The 22,519-nt window shown below is 38.7% G+C and overlaps 1 protein-coding gene and 1 long non-coding RNA gene across 3 annotated transcripts; one reads left to right on the top strand and one right to left on the bottom strand.

Annotated features, from left to right (window-relative positions):
* Positions 1–1,351: 1,351 nt before the first annotated feature.
* LOC108670272 (protein transport protein Sec23A-like) lies at positions 1,352–12,890 on the bottom strand. Its single transcript, XM_047884284.1, is given in 17 exon segments — positions 1,352–2,563; positions 3,526–3,546; positions 4,106–4,324; positions 4,540–4,711; positions 5,374–5,525; positions 5,812–5,968; positions 6,630–6,751; positions 7,396–7,535; positions 7,781–7,923; positions 8,863–9,011; positions 9,274–9,399; positions 9,785–9,959; positions 10,386–10,609; positions 11,516–11,578; positions 11,580–11,702; positions 12,398–12,409; positions 12,557–12,890. Coding segments are annotated over 17 exon segments (2,151 nt in total). The 5' UTR covers positions 12,620–12,890; the 3' UTR covers positions 1,352–2,473.
* A 5,938-nt stretch (positions 12,891–18,828) lies between these two features.
* LOC108670274 lies at positions 18,829–22,333 on the top strand. Of its 2 annotated transcripts, XR_007157146.1 has the most exons (5): positions 18,829–19,824; positions 20,090–20,225; positions 20,611–20,723; positions 21,327–21,461; positions 22,072–22,333. It is a non-coding gene; the product is annotated as an uncharacterized LOC108670274 (long non-coding RNA). The 2 variants fall into 2 exon arrangements; XR_001930712.2 differs by lacking the exon at positions 18,829–19,824 and having other exon boundaries at positions 20,043–20,225.
* Positions 22,334–22,519: the final 186 nt, after the last annotated feature.

Raw genomic sequence — 22,519 nt, 5'->3', positions numbered from 1 at the left:
TCGCAAAGATTTGTGATATTTTCAAATCGGCATCAGAAAGAGTTCCAGGGAAAGCTAGGAATGTGTGTTAAGCGTATACAATTTCTCCTAAGGTTCTTTAACTAGAACTGGTTTTGCTGGTCGAACTCGGATTTTCGAAAATTCTTGGCCCTAGAAATGCTCATATGATTATAAATGATGCTTAGAAAATATTCCTGAGCAGTAATTTTTTAAACCTTCGTCTCTTACTGGCCAGCAATTCCTCATTGAACCATTATTTTGTATGCACCTGAATACACCGGAGTATAAGCGCACCTTAATTTACGCTTGCTTGTTAGCGCGAGATCCAAGTGTGCCGACTAAATGATGACACACTGAACTTGAGACGCCATTGTTCAAAATAACGATATTGTACGAATTTTTATGTGTTTTTACTGCATATATGCAATAATCATGCACTATTTAGTATTAATTTGACAATACGCTGAGTGAAACTTGGTGTATGAAACTTCGATTTTACGAATAATCATGTGAGGCAGTAACATATGTACCAGAATTCTCTCAATACCATAATATGTATATATCTGTTTGACCCGTATATTATATAGTGACATACGTTGCACTTCAGGACATATTTTGTATTAATTTTTGGAGATTCAAACAAGAACATGCATACGTCACAATGTCACATACGTACCCACACTCTTAGAACATTTATTTTCTGTGTTGGTGAAGGTTTAGTCGTTTTAATTTATTACTATATAATATACTGACTGATCATCTAAGCAAAGATTCACGACACTGAGGATAGGCTTCGTATTTTGAATGATTTATTTCCGATAATAAATTTGTAATTCGCGTTTATAATTTCTATCTCTAACGAACGAATGCTGCTGGTCACTTCGTTACGTAGCTACTTCTTACAGTAACGCAGGCCCGAAAGTCTCGCTAAATTAAGGAATTTGAATTTTGTTTTGGTGGAACTGTTCTAAGATCCTGCATCACAAGAATGAATAACTAAACGCTCAAAGAGCATATATGCAAGTACAATTATTCGCTTAATATCCCATATTGTCTTAATACCTAATGATAACTCTAAGCCGGTAACACCAATGTGAAACATTTTCTGCCTCCTACCACTGGGAACAATAAATCGTACTGATGCTTCGAAATAATTTTCAATTTACCATCCGAGAAATGTGATGCTACGCCTGCGGCCTGCCCAACGTACCTGTCAGCTATAAATGGAAGTCAGAAACTTGGATGCACGTCAAAGTTAAAAATTGAAAAGCGCAAAAATACCAGAGCATAGAAAAAACAACGGCTTTTTAGCGTGTTATGTTCATGTTGGAACAGAAATACAAACTTGAAATCGACGGTAAATTCTTTTATTAACAGAAAATAAGCTCCTTGCAAACACCAGGAAAAAGATACGATGCTCTAGTCTAGATACAAAAACTAAAGGCGAAAATAAAATATCAACGCTTGAGAATAGGCGGTAGTGCAGACTATTTATCAAGTCAATTTATTAGTAAATAATGCATACACTTGCTTTAATCAGACGCCTCAGCACAACTATTTTAGGGGCTCTGTTTCCTCGTTTCGCAAAACGCAACAATAAACTGCGAAAAATGGACTACTCAGAATGGACTATGGAGCAGTAGGAAGATTTATGGAACCCTAGGTTATCGGGATATATTATAAATAATTCTGGACACAAAATATTTAGTAAATATTTGAACAGAAAAAACATACACTATTTTTCTTGGCTCAAATATTGGATCCATTACTACATTGCCTCAGGAACAAAAACATTGCTTGTTCTACTCCCATTTTAAAACTTCTAGCAAATAAAAAAAAGAGCTTCAAGTGTACTTATTGTGACCACTCATAATTTTCTAGCATTCTTCCCTTATTTGACGGTTAATTTTTCGTTAACGATTGGTGACTGAGATTGCGACGCCGCGGAGAGCATTTGCATTGAAGCAAATATGAGACCAATAGAAGACAAGCATTTTTCGTCTAGGAAATCATCACTTAATTAAATACAGTCTATTTACTATTTAATGGAATATCATAGATCACCTAAAATTTCAAACAAAATCTTTCAGTTCCTTTGCTAAGTGACGAATTATACGGGTAAGTAATGAGACACGTTGTCCAATATTGAACTGACAAAACATTCATAATAACTTCAAGAAACGCCTTTTCAACCAGTCTGAAGACTTGAATTTGCTAACAACATGGTAGTCCCCCGAAAAATCTTGCCAATAGCGACGAATTTCAATGCACAGAAAATGTAGAAAAATTTCACCGTTGACCAGTTTACTTTCGAAGAATTACCACAGTGAACGCTGCTCGAATTATCCTGCAGCGTTGCAAGTTCATCAAACGACAAAGCTCCGTAGACGGGAGTCAATGGACAGAGGAGCTGAGGACACAACATTGCACGAAGCGCGGCACAGGCCATCGTCTGCTACCCCAGCAGAAGCTCTTAAGCGGTGGACGCCACAGCGAGCTTCTTCAGGTGATCCATGAAGACCTGCATGCTCACGTCATCCGTCAGCACGGGGGCGCCGCCATCCTAAAGAATGATGTCAACTTATAGAAACATTTAAATTTACTTTATAAAGTTCAAAATAAAAACAATACTTCAAAATAAGCTTTTGAAAATATAACCCTTTTACAAAGACCAGTGCAACACGTAAAACCAGTGATGAGAAGAGAAGACACTTTAAAATTATTAAAAACTGATCTCATCTGAAGAAAACTGAAAACGATACATTCAATAACGGAGCAAGAAATTAATTGAAATACGAATCAGAAATCAAGTTCTGAGAGGCTCCTGGAATGGTGCACAGGGAATCGAGCGCTAATATCTCGCTTACATCGATTACAACGAAAATATCCTCCACTCAAAGGGTATACCTTAATATAGATAGAAGGAAACAATTGTGCAAAATAATCATTTTAAATCATTGGAAATAGTTACTGAAAGTTATGGACAGTGCTTCGACTTGAAATTGATTGGTTAGTGACGTTAGTTCAACAGGCTTAGTCAGTCCTCTAGCTCGGGACGCAAAAGTTTAACAGAGTAGACAAATAAAACACGTAAGGACCTCCGGACAGTATATGCAGCGCAATACACTAACTACTCTCAGTGAAGATAGACACAATCAAAATAAAGAGCCTCTTTTTAAACAGCTCGAATTTTATTTAGGATTGAGAAGGAGACAAAAAATAGAAGACCAAATAAAACCAAATGCTAAGGAACGAGAGCGTTCAAGTTTTAAACTTCACATATGGAAGCACTGAGGAACAAAATTTTCATAAATATGAATTTTTCATTTATTACCTTTCATCCCTTTATTGAAACCTAGTGATTTTCAGGATAAACCAGAAAAAATACTTTAACAACATTAGCATCAATCACAGAGCGACAGACCCTTCCTACTGAGAGCAGTATTGAAAACACAAAAGTTGCGAGTTCAAGAAAACAGACACCGCATTACGCCAGATTAAAACATAAATTGTCTACATATTTACCGCGGAAGGGTCTCCGAAGACCTGAAATGAATAATCCGCCATTTAATGCTTTGAAATATATGCGAAAAAGATGCAACTGAATAAAAGCGCCCGAAATGGCAAAATTTTGTTATGTCATTTCAAGACATAAAAATAAGCTTAGTAAAGTTTGTAAAAGTTTTACTTTGTCACATTCAGACAAAGATTATCAAAAAAGATTATTCTCTCAAACAATAATAAGTTCATTACGATTTTTTCGCCTTCCTAGTTTTAAATTAGCAATTCCACAAGAACAGCAATTGAGTGTTACAATCAGTGACGGGATGGGACGAACGAAATAAACCAGTATCCGTGCAGTATCATTTAAGAGGTAAAATTTTGAAACTCATCCGTCCGATCATAACCATAGCTTGAATTTCATAGCATCATAAAAAATCTATTCTTAGAGTCAGCTCTACTATTCTTTTCTGAAGGCATGAAAGAAAATTTAAAATATCTTGTACATCATGACACATTGACTTAGTCAGCTCTACTATTTTTTCTGTACGCAAGAAAGGAAATTAAAAATCAACTTGAAGATCATTATACATTGATAACTAACCCCGCCATAGAGAGCGTTGTTGTGGGTCTGTGATGGGTTGACTTTGCTCAACAAGAAGCGCGCTTGGGAGCCGCCCTGTTCAGTGATGACGTAGCGAGGCACTGGGAAGCGAGTTGCCAGGAGGTCTTGCGCGTCGTCCACCGGCGCCTGTAGAAGCTCGCGGAAATTGGCGTATTCTTCTTTTTCGTGGTAGCCTTCTTTCCGCCAGGCGTCCATAGTCTGCAACGAGAATCATATTTGGACACTTTATTATTCTTTGAAAACAGCTAAACTTTGGTTTAGTGTTGCAGGGTCACGAAGCAAATTTAGAAATATCCATCAAGTAAATGTGCACAATCCCCCCAAAAAACAAAAACTATTGCATAATTAACCTACATCCCAGGGACGAGTTTAACTATTCATCATTGCTGACAAATGAAGGCCAGCAAACTCACTTCGCCGTGGAAGATGAGCAAGAGGAAGAACGAGTCCAAGAGGAGGATACGGTCAGGTTGAATAGACGAACTGTCGAGCATGACAGGCTCACAGCCCGTGAAGCTGTAGCTGTACAGCACAGGCTGGATCATCGTCAAACAGTCCATGGTGATCTCTCGGTTCAAAATACATCTGTAGAAAATATGAATGTCAGTATTTTAAATTCAAATGGAATAAAATGTGTAAGAACCTCTCTTGACATGGGTTATAGTGTTGTTTTCAATATCATATCATTTAATGGCGATTTCTGCTATGAAATCTTTGAAAAGGTTTGGTCCGCAAGCACTCACGGGATATAGGAAATAATGTGGACCAGAAATTTCTTCCATTCGAATGGAAAGATGTTACAAAAACTCAATCATAAATGCTGCTGGAACAATACTAGCGGAGTAATGCTCAACATTTGACGAGTGTTTAGCACAAAGTCATTACAAGTCAGGACGAGAATGAAAGTTGCTTCTGTGACGCGAGACGGAGTAATTTTTTGGAACAATACTAGAGGTAAATCCTTGTTTAAAAACATTAAACTCCAATTAAAATATTGTACATATCATAATGAAGTAGAGTTTTCTGAGACCCAATTCAGAGATAACCTTAACAAAATGCTTTTCAGATGTGACCGCCTGATAAAAAATTTCAAGGCTAAGATAGCGGCGATCTTATTCGAGGAGTTATCTCTAATCCTAGCTGAAAGCGCAGCCAAAAAACAAGTGCATCTTTTGCTTATTAAAATTAGCAATACCCATTCAATTCAGATCAATGATCTTACCCTGAATATTAAGCTATACACTGACCTGTAGAAAGATGTCTCATCAGGCGAGTTATTAAAAACTTGTAAGAACTGCGATCGCCTCAAGTGAAACATGAATTGTGGATAAAGACTGAAGTTCTCCTGGAAGCGATAGCTGTTCGGATCATTCGGAATGAACTCTCCGAACTTCTGACACTGGAAAAAGAATGAACTGTCAGTCACCAAGTTTGTAGAAATAACCAAATACCCGTTAAATTAATTCTTCAACTCACTATTGAACATGAGGTTCTAAAGCCAACTTTTTAAAAAACATTTGCGACGGATTCCAAATTTTAATTACATAAAAAATATAATGAGAGGCATACTCTAAAATTATTAAAGCAACTAATAATTGACAAAACCGTAATAACTTGGAAGAAAAAAAAAAGAGAATATGCCAAATTTGAATGAAGACGCAATAAGTGTAGCAGGGGCGACGCACAAGCCTGATGAGCATCCTGTCAACCCATCTGAGAACGTCACTGCCCTCCTGGTCGCTGTCAGCGCGGTGCACCGCAAGCCGCGCCATCAGCACCGCTGCCGCCTCCTGGTCGAAGCCTGCGCCGATGGCACCGATGCCAGTGCTGCCTTCTGCCCACCTGCCACGATAAGCGTTAGGAGTTATTATGTTATATGAACAGTTTGTGGTACTTCATATCAACCTGCTGTTGAGTTAACATGAACAGTCTGAGGTACTTCATATTAACTTGCTCCTCAGTTAACACGAACAGTCTGAGGTACTTCATATCAACTTGCTGTTCAGTTAACATGAACAGTCGGAGGTACTTCATATCAACTTGCTGTTCAGTTAACATGAACAGTCGGAGGTACTTCATATTAACTTGCTGTTCAGTTAACATGAACAGTCGGAGGTACTTCATATGAACTTGCTGTTCAGTTTACATGAACAGTCTGAGGTACTTCATATGAACTTGCTGTTCAGTTTACATGAACAGTCTGAGGTAAAATATAACATATGCAAAGAAATATTATTTTCTCGACTCCAATCTATCTCATTTATTTTAAGCCAATGAAAAACAAATTATAGAAAAAAAGCAGATGTGACCGCGAAACTGGAAAAATTAGTAAGAACCTCAATATGAGGGCTGCAATAATCAATAAACTACCTACACAAATGACATTTACTTGTCACGCGACTTCGATGCAACAACGAACTCCCATATTTTCCATTGCCTGACAAATCATGACATATTCGTTCACGATTGTGATGTTAACACTCAAGTAGCAAAGAATACTAACTGCCTAGCCACGGTGGTGACTCTGCATCGGTGTTGGCCGCTGCTGTGCTGGTAATGCGTGATGAACTGAACGTGACCGCGACCACCTTGTGGAATTTCGCCGCTGCTGCTGCTGTTTGACACCTGCACATGAATATCAGTTATTATCCTTCGACTGCAGCTAACGTGTCTATGCTACAATGCTGCTCCAGTCACCTTTGCATACTCGGGGCAGATAATTAGATGAAATTTACAGCGCATGAGAATAAGAAACACTCTAATGATATAATCACTACTAATACATTTTTGGAAGGCACGCTCTAGATACTGACAAAAAATTGAGAGTAAAAGTTCTGGAAAATGACCTTGTCCATCCATCATAATTATTACCTCCTCTACAGAATCAACTATTATGATATCTACGCACTAAGTTGATTGTCGTAGAAAATCCAACAACCGAACCAACACCCTTGCAGATGTTGAAAATCTTGGAGTTTCTTTAACAAATCCTATTGCAACCCAAGCCCCGTTTCAAATAACTAGAGACAGTATAACTATAAAAACATATTCAATAAATATGTTAAGAAAACTTAATGCATCAGGAGCTTCAGTACAAAGTAACTGTGAAATTTGTACGGATTTCTGATAGGTACGTTCCCTGATAGCTATTGCCTTTAGTTTACTAATCATGAGAGAAATCATTCAGAAGGCTCATATATATTATTATTATTATTATTCCCAAGGCTCATATATACGTATTATTCTTATTATTATTCACAAGGTCTCGCCTCAAAAATGATGGTGAGTGTGGAGGTGGGGGTGAGGCTGGACACCTTCCAGCCGCTGGTGCCACTGACGCCCACCTCGACTTCTGACACGTTAGGACCTTTGATGTTGGCACTTGTGCACGGCCCCACGCAACCTGACACTGCAATGTCCATGTGTATTAATAATAATCAGAACTGCATTGTTACTATAGGAAAATAACTAACCAACAACAACGAAGGTGAAACCACTTGACATTTATTGCTAACATATTACTACTAGTTATGAATAATGTAAAAACTCGCATTAAAATTGAGAAATAGATGCCAATTCTAAAGGAAATGAAGTACAAGTCTCCAGATTATGAGTTTCAACAGCAATCAATGTAGAGCGCGCATTTATTCAAACCTTTGAGTTCTCTAGAAGTCTTGACTTCAACAGTTGCATTGAAGGCCATCTCGAGGTTGCCATCGTCGTCCTGAACGAAGACTCGCTGGAATGTTTGTTTGAAGAGAGACGAGTTGAAGGAATCTCCCAGCACCATGTGGCCCCTGAGGAAATAAGTAATCATTAGTAAAAAGATGAAGTCTGAATTATCGTTGGTTAGGTACTCCGTTGACATAAGAACTGACAAACATCAAAATAAAGACTTACATTATAGTTTTTAGTAGATAATAACAATCATTATAAATACCGACATGAAAACACGCAGCCATGGAAAAAGAACTAATTTTATACATAATGCACGTGGTTGTGGTGACGACGTATTTGGCAATTTTATTTTAGTTTATAACTTAATTACAATACAAAACATTTCCTATCTACCTACTACAGTTGCTTAATTACATAAACACAAGAATCAACCATATATTTTGGGATCAATGTGAGAGAATTTTCGGAGAAAATTGAATTATTTAGCATATACGTATATACCAGAGTAACTCAGTTACAATTGAAAAGTATAAGAAAATACTGCGGTGCCGATGTTCACGAACAAACACCATACCAAAAGTTCGCTCAAAAAGCATAATAGGGCCCAAAACAATTGAATTTAGAACTAATAAATGAAGTAAACAAAATTCTTCCCTAAAAACATTTTTCTTCAACGTAACTACGCGGGGCTTCTCAATTTCATCTGTTATCTGAGTTCTGAGTTAGTTTTGCGTTATACCTTCTGCATTTTGGACGGTTTTAATAAGATATTTTTCGTGAGAAAAATCAAGATAGTTGCTTCAGCACGTCATACTGGGCAGACATTGGAGAAATACGTGTCTGTATTTTACATACATAATTGGCAATAATCTGTTATTATGGCACAACTTTCGAATATTTCTTTGTCAAGTAACTATTTAGTTGACGTAGGAAGCGTTCGAAAACAAAGATGCAACTCCATTGTAATACAAAATTGAAGTTGTAAACGAGATCTTTTTCTAGTCATGACATCAATAATTAAGAGAAGCGAGAGGCAATGATGTTGTACAGGGACTGACCCAGTGAGGTTGCACAGATGCTTCATCTCGTACAGGCCGACCTGGTCCAACGCACAGGCGTACAGGTCCACCGCATGCCCGTTGGCAGCTGCTCTCTTTGCCACCCCTTCGTAAAATTTGTTGGCTTTCTTCACGAACTTGGCCGAATCCTGAGGACATAAGAATAAATCCAAGTAATGTTTTCTGCATGTTTTCTCTGTGAAACTATCCTAGTTTATGATACAACCGCCACAAATAAACATAGATACAATACATATTCCTACGAAGTAACGTCTATATCGTGGACAAGATGTAGCACATCCCAAGAGTCAGCGCACCGACTCGCAGATGCAATAATATCATAATTCAAAGGAACTACTCAAGGAGAACTAGGTGAACATAATAGGGAGCCAAAACCTTTATTATATCAACCTTTTCTATGTCGTGATGGCTTCTGATGGGATTCTTGAGTTCGTCATCCACCACCATGCCAGGACCGTACAGGCAGGCGCCGCCTACGAACGTCATGATGCGACCACCACTGTTCGGGTAGCAGGCCTGCCAGATTGTTACTTTCATATTCATAGTGAGTCTCCATTATGACTGATAGAATAAGTTGATAATCGTTAGATAAATATTCGAACGGTATTCTCATCAAGCTATAAATAGGATTTACAAATGATGCAATATGTACGTCTGCGTCAGGATTTCAGATTTTGAGTCCTCTTATTCAATGGACATTCAGTTGGATAATTTTCAGGTGCTACAGCTAAAATGTCTACTTAGCACTAATGAAATATGCAATATTACTTGATTAGCATGCACATGGTACCAAAAGAAATTCAAAAACAAAGATCAACAAAAGCTCGTTCAGAGAATAGTCTGTCCAGACGTCCATGCCCAAGTGTAACCATCGAATATACAGCGAAAAAATTGAGCTCACCTCGAGGAGCCCCACGGCGATGGTGATGGCGGCTCCAGTGGCTCTGAGCGAGCGGTGCCCCGACTGGGTGGGCCAAGGATCCCTCCTGAGGTCTCCGATGATGTCCTGCAGCAGGAGCTCGCTTGTTGCCTGGGAACACAAACTGCTTGCGCATTCCTTCTGATGCCACTGATGTCAACACCAAGGTACTCCTGCACGCTCTTGGCAGTCTGGTCCTGTCAGCTATGGAAAGATCGGGTTCCAAAGGCCGGATCCCTTGTGAATCAAGTCACAAAAATTCAAGAATCGGCAACAGGCCATGGGCCTATTTCTTCAGTGCCAATATTTCTATTCTATTCTATTATGTTTTTAGGCCTATGAACGAACGATTCATTTGTCTTTCATTCATGCTTCAGAATATAGTATCATAGGGCTGAAAATTTATTCTTCCATTGAGAAAAACATACACTTAACACATTGATGGTAAAATGTAATTGGAAAATAAAAATATACAAAATCATGTGGCTTCACCGGCCTTCAAAGACTATTTTCTTCCACTAGGCGAAAATTTCAAAATAAAAAGGCAAGAATCAAAGGCAAGATTATAACCCTAAAAGCTTACAAGTAAGATGCTACCAGAATTGTTTCTGTATTAATTCTAAATTTTGATCTGCACTGAAGAATTGAAGGCCACAGCACACTGACCGCTAAGGTGTACTCAATGGTTGAGGACTTAGGGAAAAGTTCGGCAGGTTGGTTGCTCTCGCTCATGTTGGTGTAGTTGCTGGGAAACTGGTTGCGCAGGAAACAAAAGCAGCACATCCACAGCTTTGACCGAAAGTCAACCTGAAAATATCATGCATATTTAGAGACTAGTAAGGAATCAAAATTTTATTTGTAAGTAAGTTGAAGGAATGTATCGTAGTACGACTACTGCCCAGTACGCTTTGAATCACAGGAAAAAAAACTTGTATTCCATCAATAATTCAATTCCATGTTATTTTAAAGCTTCAGCATAAACAATATTCTAAGGTGAAGACAAAAGTAACATCAACAATATCAATGCCTTGGACATAAATGAGTATGTATCAATAGCCTCAACACATTACACTTCGCAAATGTGATTCATTACGTTCAATTACCATGGATAAACAGAATTTTAGTTTAATAATAGTCCCTTATTAAAAAGGTCAGTCCTACTTGGTTACCTTACAGTGTAAAAAGTTTATTTTTGGATGTTAGTCTAACAGCACAGAGATAGTTTGGAAAAAATAGCTCATGTTGGATTTTAATCTCAGCAGATAGAGATGGTTGATGAAAAACTTTTATTTGGAGCATCGAATCTTACCTGACAGTTGGAGTAAATAACAAAACTCTCATTTGGAGCCTAACTCTCACCTGACAGTTAGGGTAAATAACAAAACTCTTATTTGGTGCCTTAAAATCTCACCTGACAGTTAGGGTAATTAACAGAAAAGTCTTATTGGGAACCTTAAATATCACCTGACAGTTGGGATAAATAACAAAAAATATAACTCAGTACTCACTGCAGTGAGTGACAGGGAGCGCATTTTCTCGTCGACGAAAACGTGAAGTCACGGACAGACAGACAGCCGGACGTACATGACGAGCACAATAGCCCCTTTTTCCATAAATGAGAAAATGCGCTCAAAACTCTTAGTTGGAACCTCTAATCTCGGCTGACAAAGAAGGTTGATAAGAAGAGCTCATGTTTGGAGGCTTCAGTCTCACCTGACAGAGTGGGTTGAGAATAGCCTGGCACTGCTGTCTCGTGCAGCGCAACGGATCATATAAGAAGAGGAGGGCATACATCAGCCGTGCGTTTCTTGAGAAGAGTGAAGAGGCAGCCCACAGGCACTACCATCCTTGTTGCCTCCACTCTTGTTGTTGGCCAAACGTTCCATGAAAACCTCACACCCTGATAATAAATATGAATGAACCCACTGGTGTTATGATAATTGATTTGATAGTCTAACTTGCCTTAGCACATTTGATCTTAATTATAATATTAAATTAACCAATTTTACTGAGATCCAACGAATCAATAATGTACCTAATTAAATCACTAATTCAATTACAGTGGTAATTTTTTGACTCAAAAGAGTTTCAAAACAAATTTCCAAACTCTCCTAACGAGATCCAAAGAGTTACAAAACGAATTTCATCATCAAATCCTTTCAATTCAAACACCAAAAAACTTGGTGGCAGAGGTCATTTTTGCACACACTTCTGACCATAGTGGCAAATGTGGGATTTTTTACACTCAGTTCGGTTCAAATTAGCTGATCTAATTCAAAAATTTTGTTACAATCCCATAGGATTATTTAATTAATGGGGATGCTAACAACATTAATGAAGGTCAACAAAAACTCTCATTTGCCACTATTCTTCTCATGTGAATGCCAACTCATCTAGAAATTGGCCAAATTTTTAGACAAGTCAGCCCCCTAACCAGAACAAATTATTACAATTTTTAAAGTTCATCAAAAAAATTTAAATCAAAAGTTATATGCCTCCCAAATTGATTGGACCATAAAAAGAAACTTGATGCACTGAGCTTACAAATCAATACGAAATGTTTTTTGGACTATAGATAAAAAATAGAGAGCTTACCTCATTGTTCTCCTGGGGCCATACTTTCAAAACTCGCTAAGTTAACGTAAGTACTTACGCACTATTTTCTTGTCTATGATTGGTGGATTTGGCTTGAATGGCCGCCAATGATTGGCTGATGAACTTACGATCTCTTAACTTTTTTTGAAAGTATGGGCCCTGGTTTTCAATGAATTCAGCCATTGATGGGCCAGCAGGTTGTGCTTGATGCTGCTGTAGCATGGCATCTTGACTGAACTGTTGATGTCCAAACTGCTGCTGCTGCTGTTGTTGTTGTTGCGGTTAGCCAAATTGCTGTAGTTATCCAAACTGTGCCTGTTGTGGCTGCGATTGAAATTGCTGCTATCGCTTTACTATACCAAGATATACTATATCGAGCCATTCCATATCGAGCTATACTAAATCGAGCTATACTAAATCGAGCTATACTAAATCGAGCTATACTATATCGAGCCATACCATATCGAGCCATACCATATCGAGCCATACCATATCGAGCTAGCTATACTATATACCGAGCTCTACTATATCAAGCTATACTATATCGAGCTATACTATATCAAGCTATACTATATCGAGCTATACTATATCAAGCTATACTATATCGAGCTATTATACCAGTCAAGATCTGGAAGTCTGATATGCACACTCGTACATGTGAAGGTCGGTAACCCGATGTCAAAAATAACCCGTTAGTGCGCTCACTTCGTAATGATGAACGTCCTTAACTTCACTTCACCTTCACGTCGCAGGCATTCACTGCCCTGTAAGGGCGCATTCATGTCCCAAATATAATTATTCTTGATAGCCTTTATTTCGTAGTAGTTTGTTCGCGGACCACAACCAACACCAATAACAGCCATATTGCACGTGGATCACAACCAACACCAATAACAGTTAATATTGCTCACGGACCACAACCAACACCAATAACAATAATATTGCACGCCGACCACAACCAACATCAATAACAGACTAACAGTCATATTGCTCGCGGATCACAAACAACGATAGGTTATTTGTTGTTCCTGAGTGTTCTTTACTGTGTTTTGAGCACTATTCCTTGTTTAATGAGTATTAATATAAGGCACAAATATAGTCATAACGAAGTTCTAATATAGTATAGCTCAACGTCATAATCTCCGTCTCAACCTTTCTGCAAAAAGCCTGGAGTGGCACTGAAGCCACTTATGCATTTGCTAGAATGTCTTCCCGGCAGCAAAAAGTTGCGAGACACCACTAGACTACAGTAAAACACTTATTTATCTAAAAAAAACAGAGAATCTTTAGCATCATAGTTAAAAGTTTGGTTTATTGTGAAAATTGTTCCAATTTGGCCACTGTCCGAACCAATTTGCACAATACTGTTGAACCAAATAGATATTTTATTTAAAATAAACGTGAACCTAGCAGTAGCTCCAACGTTCTTGCCAATGCTCTATGTAGAAGCAAAAAGAGTACGAGGAGAACACCAGCATCGCTCCTATATCTAAAAAAATGCCTGCATCATTGCAGCAGGTCAAAGCAACTTGTTCCTTAGGATCACCCTGAAGCCTGCTTTTATTTCCTATCCCTCACAGGAACACGTTGCCGGTTCACCACTTTGCTTTAAATGCCTCATTGAGAGACTTGGATGCCTGCTGCGCTGCCTTCACGTTCACAAATTTTCATAATTGATGCTTTCACCTCCATCAATATGCGAGGAATTGGTGACATCGCATCCACCTTACAATGAACGCCGTCACATCCACCCACATTCTTGTGATAAATGTCATGACATCCACTTCATGATTCATGCTTAAGCGCGCTGGTCCCTTAGCTGTTGGGCCTCAACACGGTGCTGTTCGTGGGGTCCGACATGATGCTGCTGGTGAATACCGACATGATGCTGTTCGTGGGGTCCGACATGATGCTGCTGGTGAATACCGACATGATGCTGTTCGTGGGGTCCGACATGATGCTGCTGTTGAGGACCGACATGATGCTGTTCGTGGGGTCCGACACGGTGTCACAGGTGAGGCCCGACCCCATGCCGCAGGTGTGGCCCGTCGAGGGGCCCTTCATGGGGCCCGACATGACGGCCCCAATTAATTGGTCGGTCAGCATGTTCTTAACAACTGCTTCTTCTTCTTGAGTTCATGTTTATCACTGGAAAGAATTGTTAAATTATTTATTTATGGATAGAGTTATTCTAAAATTTTTATTTTGACACGAGCCTGGAGGAACAACACGTTTGCTTTGCTGAGAAGAGCTTCTGAGTCTGAAGTATTTCACAAGCGATCGTGCAGCGTAGCTTCGCTTGTCTCGTGGAGATTCAATCATTCCTTTGGAATGAAGATTAAAAGCGCGTCGATTTGACGATGTTAGTTTCTTATGAATATTTTCAGAAGTGGTAACAACAGATCATCAAATACTAGGTAGCGTTCTGTTGTGATATAGAATTACTAGACTTTCATTGGATTTCGTTTTCCACCATATTCTTACTCTAAAAGTATTTACCATTCATTGGCTTTGAATAGTTAAGGGAGAATGGTTCAAAGAATCCTCATCTTAGGGACTCAATTCATCCTATCATAAGCCAAAATTATTTGAATTTAGATCAACCAAGACGACTAAGAATTTTTCTTATTAAAGATTTAGATCTTTGTGAGTTAGTTAAACGGCTAGATAGTACACTACCGCTTAAAAAATTTTGCTATCTCGCACCGAAAATCGTTAATAAACACCACCAACAAGGTGAAATATCTCAATTATGACAAATTTCTCAAATCAGAATCGTTCATCACTCACAAGCACAGACAATTCAGAAGTTCCCCCTTAATGAGATAGACAACAGATTTTCTAGTTCAATGACAGGCCAATATATCGCGTACGAAGTTTTCCATGTCGACGTTGACAATGAAGATCTATATTTTTAATTTCGTTAGGATCATTTATTGCTTGAACACTCATTTTTCATTTATCAGCCAATATATTATCAGGCAGACGACCTGTTGGTAATGTGCTGTCGGCAAATCGTAAATTAATTTAATTTACTCATCAAATGATTTTTTATTTTCTGATTACATTCTCAGATTATCCATGAGTAAATGTCAATGAATGAGCATTCCATTAATTGTTCTACAATTAATATTAATGCTTCTGTACATAAAATGATCTATTATGCTTCTGTTCCATTTAGGATTGATACTGACGACTGTCATGGCTGCACGCCATGAGGTAAGTATAGTTTAGTTTGCCTTACGATCATTTTCTGGGATAAAAGTTTCATTGTAGTGTTCAGTAGTAAGGGATCTATGTTATACGAGACGTTCACATTTACGCGTTGCAATTCTTGACGCAGCAAGCGTCTCGTATTATTTTTGTACCCATAACTGTCAATATGATGGTAGGGTTGAAATATAGTAATCCTTATACGAGCGGTGTCTTAGCGTGGTTAGAGAAGGATGATATAAAATACATACAAAGAGCAGATAAAAGTTACATTAATTAATAGATATACTGATGATAAACTTGCTTTCTTTCCCAGTGTACCTAAACTCACATGCTAACTTTCTGAGCGCGTGATTCAACAACAGGTTCAAAATTTGTAACCTGCAGGCACTACCAAACTTCACCTCACCGTTTCGATGATAAATAAATTTATTTTCATATTGATATTCATTCGTGTTATAAGATATAACGCAATTCCAGAACGGAGGAAAAATGTTTACTACAATTAAATACTGAATTATACTATGTGCCGACTTATAAGGAATTTATCATAAACTCGCAATTTTCGCTAAATATGCATTACTGAGCGGGATATCACTTGCATATATAATTCAGAAATAGAATGCTTCAGGAAAGAATATTAAACCCACTCCGACTCATGATTATTTGTTAAAATTTTTCCTTCAATGTTGTTCATATGTTCACGAAACTTAGATAAAAGTTGTTAGGAATAAATAAAATGCGATCCTTGACTGAGATCAAGATGGTCGGGGCCTCTGTCAACACATGTCTTCGGCCCAATTATAAATAAAATAAATAAATAAAATAAAATGTCATGGATCAAAACTTAATAGCGTTTCCCACGCTGTATTTCGAAACACGAATGAAACGGAAAATGAAGTAAATTCCAGTGTTCATTCAATCACGCACTGACGCTTATGAACGTAAACTACACAGCTTTAGCAAGTTTTTTTAGGCACCCATGGAAGTATCCTTCACAATACGAAGCGATATAATTCTGCTCTTGAAAATAATGTTTACATCGATTGCAGGATGCCTATGAGTTACTATAGGTTTATGTAGAAAGGAGTTACGTCAACTTACGTAGCAAAAAGTAATATTAGAATTTCAATGAGGCTAACGAGAACAAAATGGAATGCGAATATAGAAAAATGACAGTAATTTTTGAAAGGTATTGAATTTATGTCGCACTATGGGAGCTAATTGTGGTCTGCATAATTTTTATTCGCAAAGGAAATTTTCAATCACCTGTGTCGTAAGGTTTCGACTAGCTTGATTTCAGCTTCCGGCATCTATAGTTTCCTTGTCACGTTGTCAGTTGTTGTCCAGGTGTCGCTGAGTACGGTTGTGTTTTTGCTCTTCTGGCATTTTTAAAGTGTTCCTGCTATCGTTCTCTCCTGAGGAACCGCCGGCTGGCGATAGCAATTCTGCATCTTTCTCTGTGCTTCATTAGCTTATTAGTTCTTATGAACTTGAAGGCGGTGGAACATTCCTAAAATATTTGCATGATAAGTAGAGGGATGATGGTATCCTACCTCTCCTCTACAGGTGATGCTGCGTCTCGCCGCTCTGGAATGCGCAGGCTGTCTCATCCAGCATTGTGTACACTGTACATGCTGAAGTCAGGAAATGGATCATGGATACAAACTACGATATCTTGATCCTGCAAAATATTCACTTTATATATTTTCATTTAATTCATCTGGGGTAACAAAGTTCTTCAAAATCNCATCTGTCGCCTGCGTGTGCATCTGTCGCCTGCGTGTGCATCTGTCGCCTGCGTGTGCATCTGTCGCCTGCGTGTGCATCTGTCGCCTGCGTGTGCATCTGTCGCCTGCGTGTGCATCTGTCGCCTGCGTGTGCATCTGTCGCCTGCGTGTATCTGTCGCCTGCGTGTATCTATCGCGGGCGTGCGCCTGTCGCCTGCGTATATCTGTCGCCTGCGTGTATCTTTTGCCTGCGTGTATCTGTCGCCTGCGTGTATTTTTCGCCTTCGTGTATCTGTCGCCTGCGTGTATCTTTCGCCTGCGTGTATCTGTCGCCTGCGTGTATCTTTCGCCTGCGTGCATCTGTCGCTTATGTGTATCTGTCGCCTGCGTGTGCATCTGTCGCCTGCGTGCGCCTGTCGCCTGCGTGTACTTGTCGCCTGCGTGTACATGTCGCCTGCGTGTACTTGTCGCCTGCGTGTACTTTTCGCCTGCGTGTACATGTCGCCTGCGTGTACCTGTTGCCTACGTGTACCTGTCGCCTTCGTTTACCTGTCGCCTGCGTGTACCTGTCGCCTGCGTGTACCTGTCGCCTGTTTGTTGGGGCGTCATTTTTGTTTGTTGAGACAAACGCTTGATGCGGACGGGGGGTTTAAAAGGGGTTACTCGTACCCTGGGGTTCAGAGGAGGGTTACTCGTACTTTGGGGTTCAGAGGAGGGTTACTTGGTGCACAAAATTGGTGGTGCACGGCTGCGCTCCCATTATTATCAATGGATCAGAGATTTTCTAGTAGGTAGACGACAACGTGTCAGCATTAACGGAACCGTGTCAGACTGGGCATCAGTGCGCAGTGGCATGCCACAAGGAAGCGTTCTTGGGCCTATTTTGTTTGTTGCTTATATAAATGATCTGCCAGAAGTAGTGTCCAGCGTGTGCTGACTGTGCTCCATGTATGCCGACAATACAAAAGTTTATAATAGAGTGAAGGATGTGGCAAATAAAGTGCAATTGCAAGATGATCTCGACAGTTTAGTTAACTGGGCTGATATGTGGCAGCTGCGGTTTAATGCTTTAAAGTGTAAATTATTTAACCTTGGGAGGAACAATGAACAGCAAGATTACAGTATGAAAAGACATGGTTACAGCGAGAGCGTAATGATTGAAAAGTCTAGTGTGGAAAAAGATCTTGGAGTTTATGTTGACAAGGAGCTGAAATTTTCTAGGCATGTTGTAATGAAAGCTAATACATCCAACAAACTTCTTTGTCTAATCAGACGCTCTTATCAGTTGACCAGTTCCTACATGCAGGAGCAATGAAGCAGTTGTTTGTTGCTGTCATGCGCCCGAATCTAGAGTTTTGAAGCGTTGTGTGGTCACCGAGATTTGAAAAGGACAAAAATTAATTAGAGAATGTTCAAAGACGTGCAATAAGGATAATTCCAGGCTTGAAGGGCATGTCCTGTGAAGAAAGATTAAGGACTATGAAGCTTCCAAGCCTCAGTTATTGCCCGATTGGAAATTAAAGGGAATGAGCAGGAGTACTCTAATTCACAATTCTCCCGGAAGTGCAAAGAACAGCCATTGCGCGGATTTCATTAGAGATCTTGAACATTCTCACGGAATTGCTATGTTTACACGATTAAACATTTACACGATTAACATTTCAATTTTGTCTAAAAAAGATTACTCCTTTCATTGCTTTAATCCTAAGGCATAGAAAAGAATTGTTTTACTGTGCTGCCTTCGATCATGCGCCATTGTATCTCCTCCTACGATGTGTCACTGCACACAACACAACTGTTGCCACTTTTTTTTTCTTTTGAGTCAGCCGTGATCAAAATTTGTCCGTGATCATTAGCATTTCACTGTACTATTTATTTTGTGCTTTTGGTTTTGTGGAGAGTAAACCAAGTGCGCCTCAGCGCTGCGTTGGTACTCATGCCGAGTCACGTAAGCACTTGACGACGTTTACACCTTGTTTTCTCTCATCTACAACTGAAAAACAATACATTCTTGAACTAGTAAAACAATGGCCTGTTAGACATGTAAATATCCTCTCGTAGCGTTAAGTGTAGTTCAAGTTTGAGTAAAATAAATACAGTCGCCGCTCCTCCAAATATTGCGCAGAAATGAAATAACATGAGTTCTGACATCAGTTAAGCGTTTAGTGTGCGTTGTTAACAAGAGTAAATATAACCGAAAAGTTGAAAGCTCCATCTGGAGGCCGCACATTCAAAAAATAAAGAGTGTTCGTAATTCTGTCGTCCAATCATGCATGACAACATTTCAATCTAAAGCCACCAATCACAGACCAGAAATCGGACGCTTAGTGTAGTTTGGCCGCTATTTGTACTAAGCAAGTTTTGACTTGAGAGTTTACGCTTTCTTAATACATGAAAATGCGTGTACTTATGCCCCGCTGTCAGCGGAATTCGTGTAGAGCGATTAGCTTATCGCCTAGAACTGAATGTTGTACATGACCTTTGGTGAGTTATATTACTATACTGTTCATGTTGCGAGCTAAAACTCATCCTTGAATACATAAATAAATAGGTTATACTTCAGTTTTCTGTCGTATGCACACATTTTGAGATTTGTGCCCATTACTATTAAGAAACTTTCCATTATGTCACAATTCACATGATTTGAATACATTACCTTTGAATCATTACCTTTTTTATGTTCAAATTTTATGTTTTTTTTTATGTTTTTAGGAGTTTTTTATGTTCAAATGAATGGCCATAATTTCAGATAGAAGGTCTTACTTTCCCCGTGACGGTTCATTATAATAAGAAAACTGAAGAAGATTATTTGACTGCCGCATACAACAAAATCTGCAAGATACACAGACAGCTTCCTGACGGAGAAATACTCGTCTTCCTCACAGGTATGGGGTGTCATTTTCGCCGTGACTAGTGGATATTTCCTCATTTATTTAAGTGAGATTCTTACCTGTCATCGTACATATTTTTTTATCCAAAACATTTTTACTTTAAATAAACTAGGTCATTTCCTTTCTTGATCTGAAATGAATATTCCCTCATTTATTTAAGTGAGATTCTTACGTGTCTTCGTACATATCTTTTTATCCAAAATATTTTTACTTGAATTAAAATCGGTTATTTCTTTTCCTAATCTGAAATTTTTTTTACTAAGGTATGTAATGTACTTAGCATTTAATTTCTATTCGTAAACTGAAATGATTTTTACCAAGGTGAGTGACTTAGCATTCATCACTTAGGTAAGGTTTAAGCTTGTTCTGTCCTCCTCAGGTCAACAGGAAGTTAATTTGTTGTGCCGCAAGCTGCGCGCAACCTTCCCAGCCACCAGCCTGCCGGACACTGAGCAGTGAGCAACCTTACGATAGAGACGCCACCGAATACAGGTATAGTTCACTATTAATCATTTTATTTTTTTTATTCAACTACATATTTTATGTAATTAATAAAACGAAATCAATGGCATGCTTCCTTCTAATAGTACCGGTATCTGTTGTCTTCTGTGCATTCTTATGTTTTTGCAATTGACGATCCTGATTTTTATTTGTAATCACAATTTGTTTACATAAATAGGAAACAGCGTCTCTAGATTTCCTATGTATCTTGCGCTGTGCTGCAAATCAGAAATAAACGTAGTTTTCAGTAAAAAGTTATAAAAAATACATAGTTCAATTGGGAACTGTCATGTCTTTAGTTTTCAGTTGAAAAAGTAAATTTTGAGAGTCTGAATAATCTTCTTTCATTGCTAGCTCTTAATTGGAATATATCATGATAAATTGGATTGAGTCGACATCCCACTCAGTCCTTTTCTTTCATACGCTGTCGCACAGCCAGCACACATACAACACTCGGCTCTCTCATTGCTTCTTGTACATATATATATACGTCCATTCTCACGCTGTGCCCTGGCCACACACCAAATTTCCTTTGCTATCATCTGACCGACATAACTGTATTCATTGTGACCAATATACAATTTTTTGTTCCAGAAAACGTTTGAACAATCTGAAAAAGCAACGCTCAGCTAAGAAAGAACTGCTTTTGAAACAAGCTGCCGAAAAAGAAGCAGAAGCTGAGAATGCTGCTCTGCTCACCAAGAAACTTCTCGAGGTCAACGTGCACGAGTAAGTTTTTCTTCTGACTTTTTAGTAAATCTTTTATCTTATTAACTACATTTCAATCCTCTTTCAGTCCTCTACGGTATCATTTGCAATGCTGAGTCTGCTAGTGTGGAATGTTCTTGAAATCACATCATAATTTTTGAATTGTCGTAACGAAGCAAGAGATTATTTATTGCTTGGCTTGCTACCACTCTAGAATATTATACGCTTCAACTTCGTTAGTTTTGTAAGTGAAGATTGCGCTTTTCGACTTCACTTTGTGTTGCTATTTGTAACTTGATTGTCTACGTCATCAATGGTTGTGACGTGATTAATCTTCTGCCTAAAACAATGATTGTAACGAAAATGATGTATTGAAATTCATCTTGAGAATATGGTTGCTGAGTTGTCATGAATATTTGTGGGTTCCGGGATTTATTTTGCGAGGATGATTCTATATTGGACCGAGTCGGTTTTGAAGCATTTCTGATGCGCAAGACACTAATTATAAATTTATACTGACTGCTTTCTTAAAACCTACGTTGAGTTTGTCGATGATTTCATGCACTTTTTGCTGAAGATTATAACTTTTTAAAAAATATTTAACATACAACAATTGGTTTTCCCATGCCAGATTCGCTGCTGCAGCTTCGGTGTTTCCAGACAACGAAAATAAAGCCAACGAAGGCGACGATATTGAGGACGGCGATGTTACTGAAACATCCAAGTCGAATGAAGAACAAAACCGAGAAGAAGTTCCGTCCGACGATGACTTTGATTTGGGCGAGAACGCTGACGAAGATAAGCTTGGCGACGATGAGAAGAAGGGCGTGGGCAACGAGCAGCCACTGCACGTGTTGCCTCTCTACTCACTCCTGCCTGCTGATCGTCAGAAGCAGGTAGAGTCATTGTTTATGGTTGTTATTGTAATGTTCCTTTTGATTATTATCTCTGCTGAATCAAATCTTTTGTTTTATTACTTTGTTGATTACCAGAAACTCGTGGCTGAATAGAATAAAATTATTTTAACCCTCCATTCTTGAAATGAGTCACAAGAACAGGGATGTTAAATTAGTAAAAAA

This window comes from Hyalella azteca, unplaced genomic scaffold (genome assembly GCF_000764305.2).
Source record: "Hyalella azteca isolate HAZT.00-mixed unplaced genomic scaffold, Hazt_2.0.2 contig15094, whole genome shotgun sequence".
Classification (NCBI taxonomy): domain Eukaryota; kingdom Metazoa; phylum Arthropoda; class Malacostraca; order Amphipoda; family Hyalellidae; genus Hyalella; species Hyalella azteca.
The sequence above is the reverse complement of the archived record's forward strand: the minus strand, read 5'-3'. Positions and strand labels throughout refer to the sequence as shown.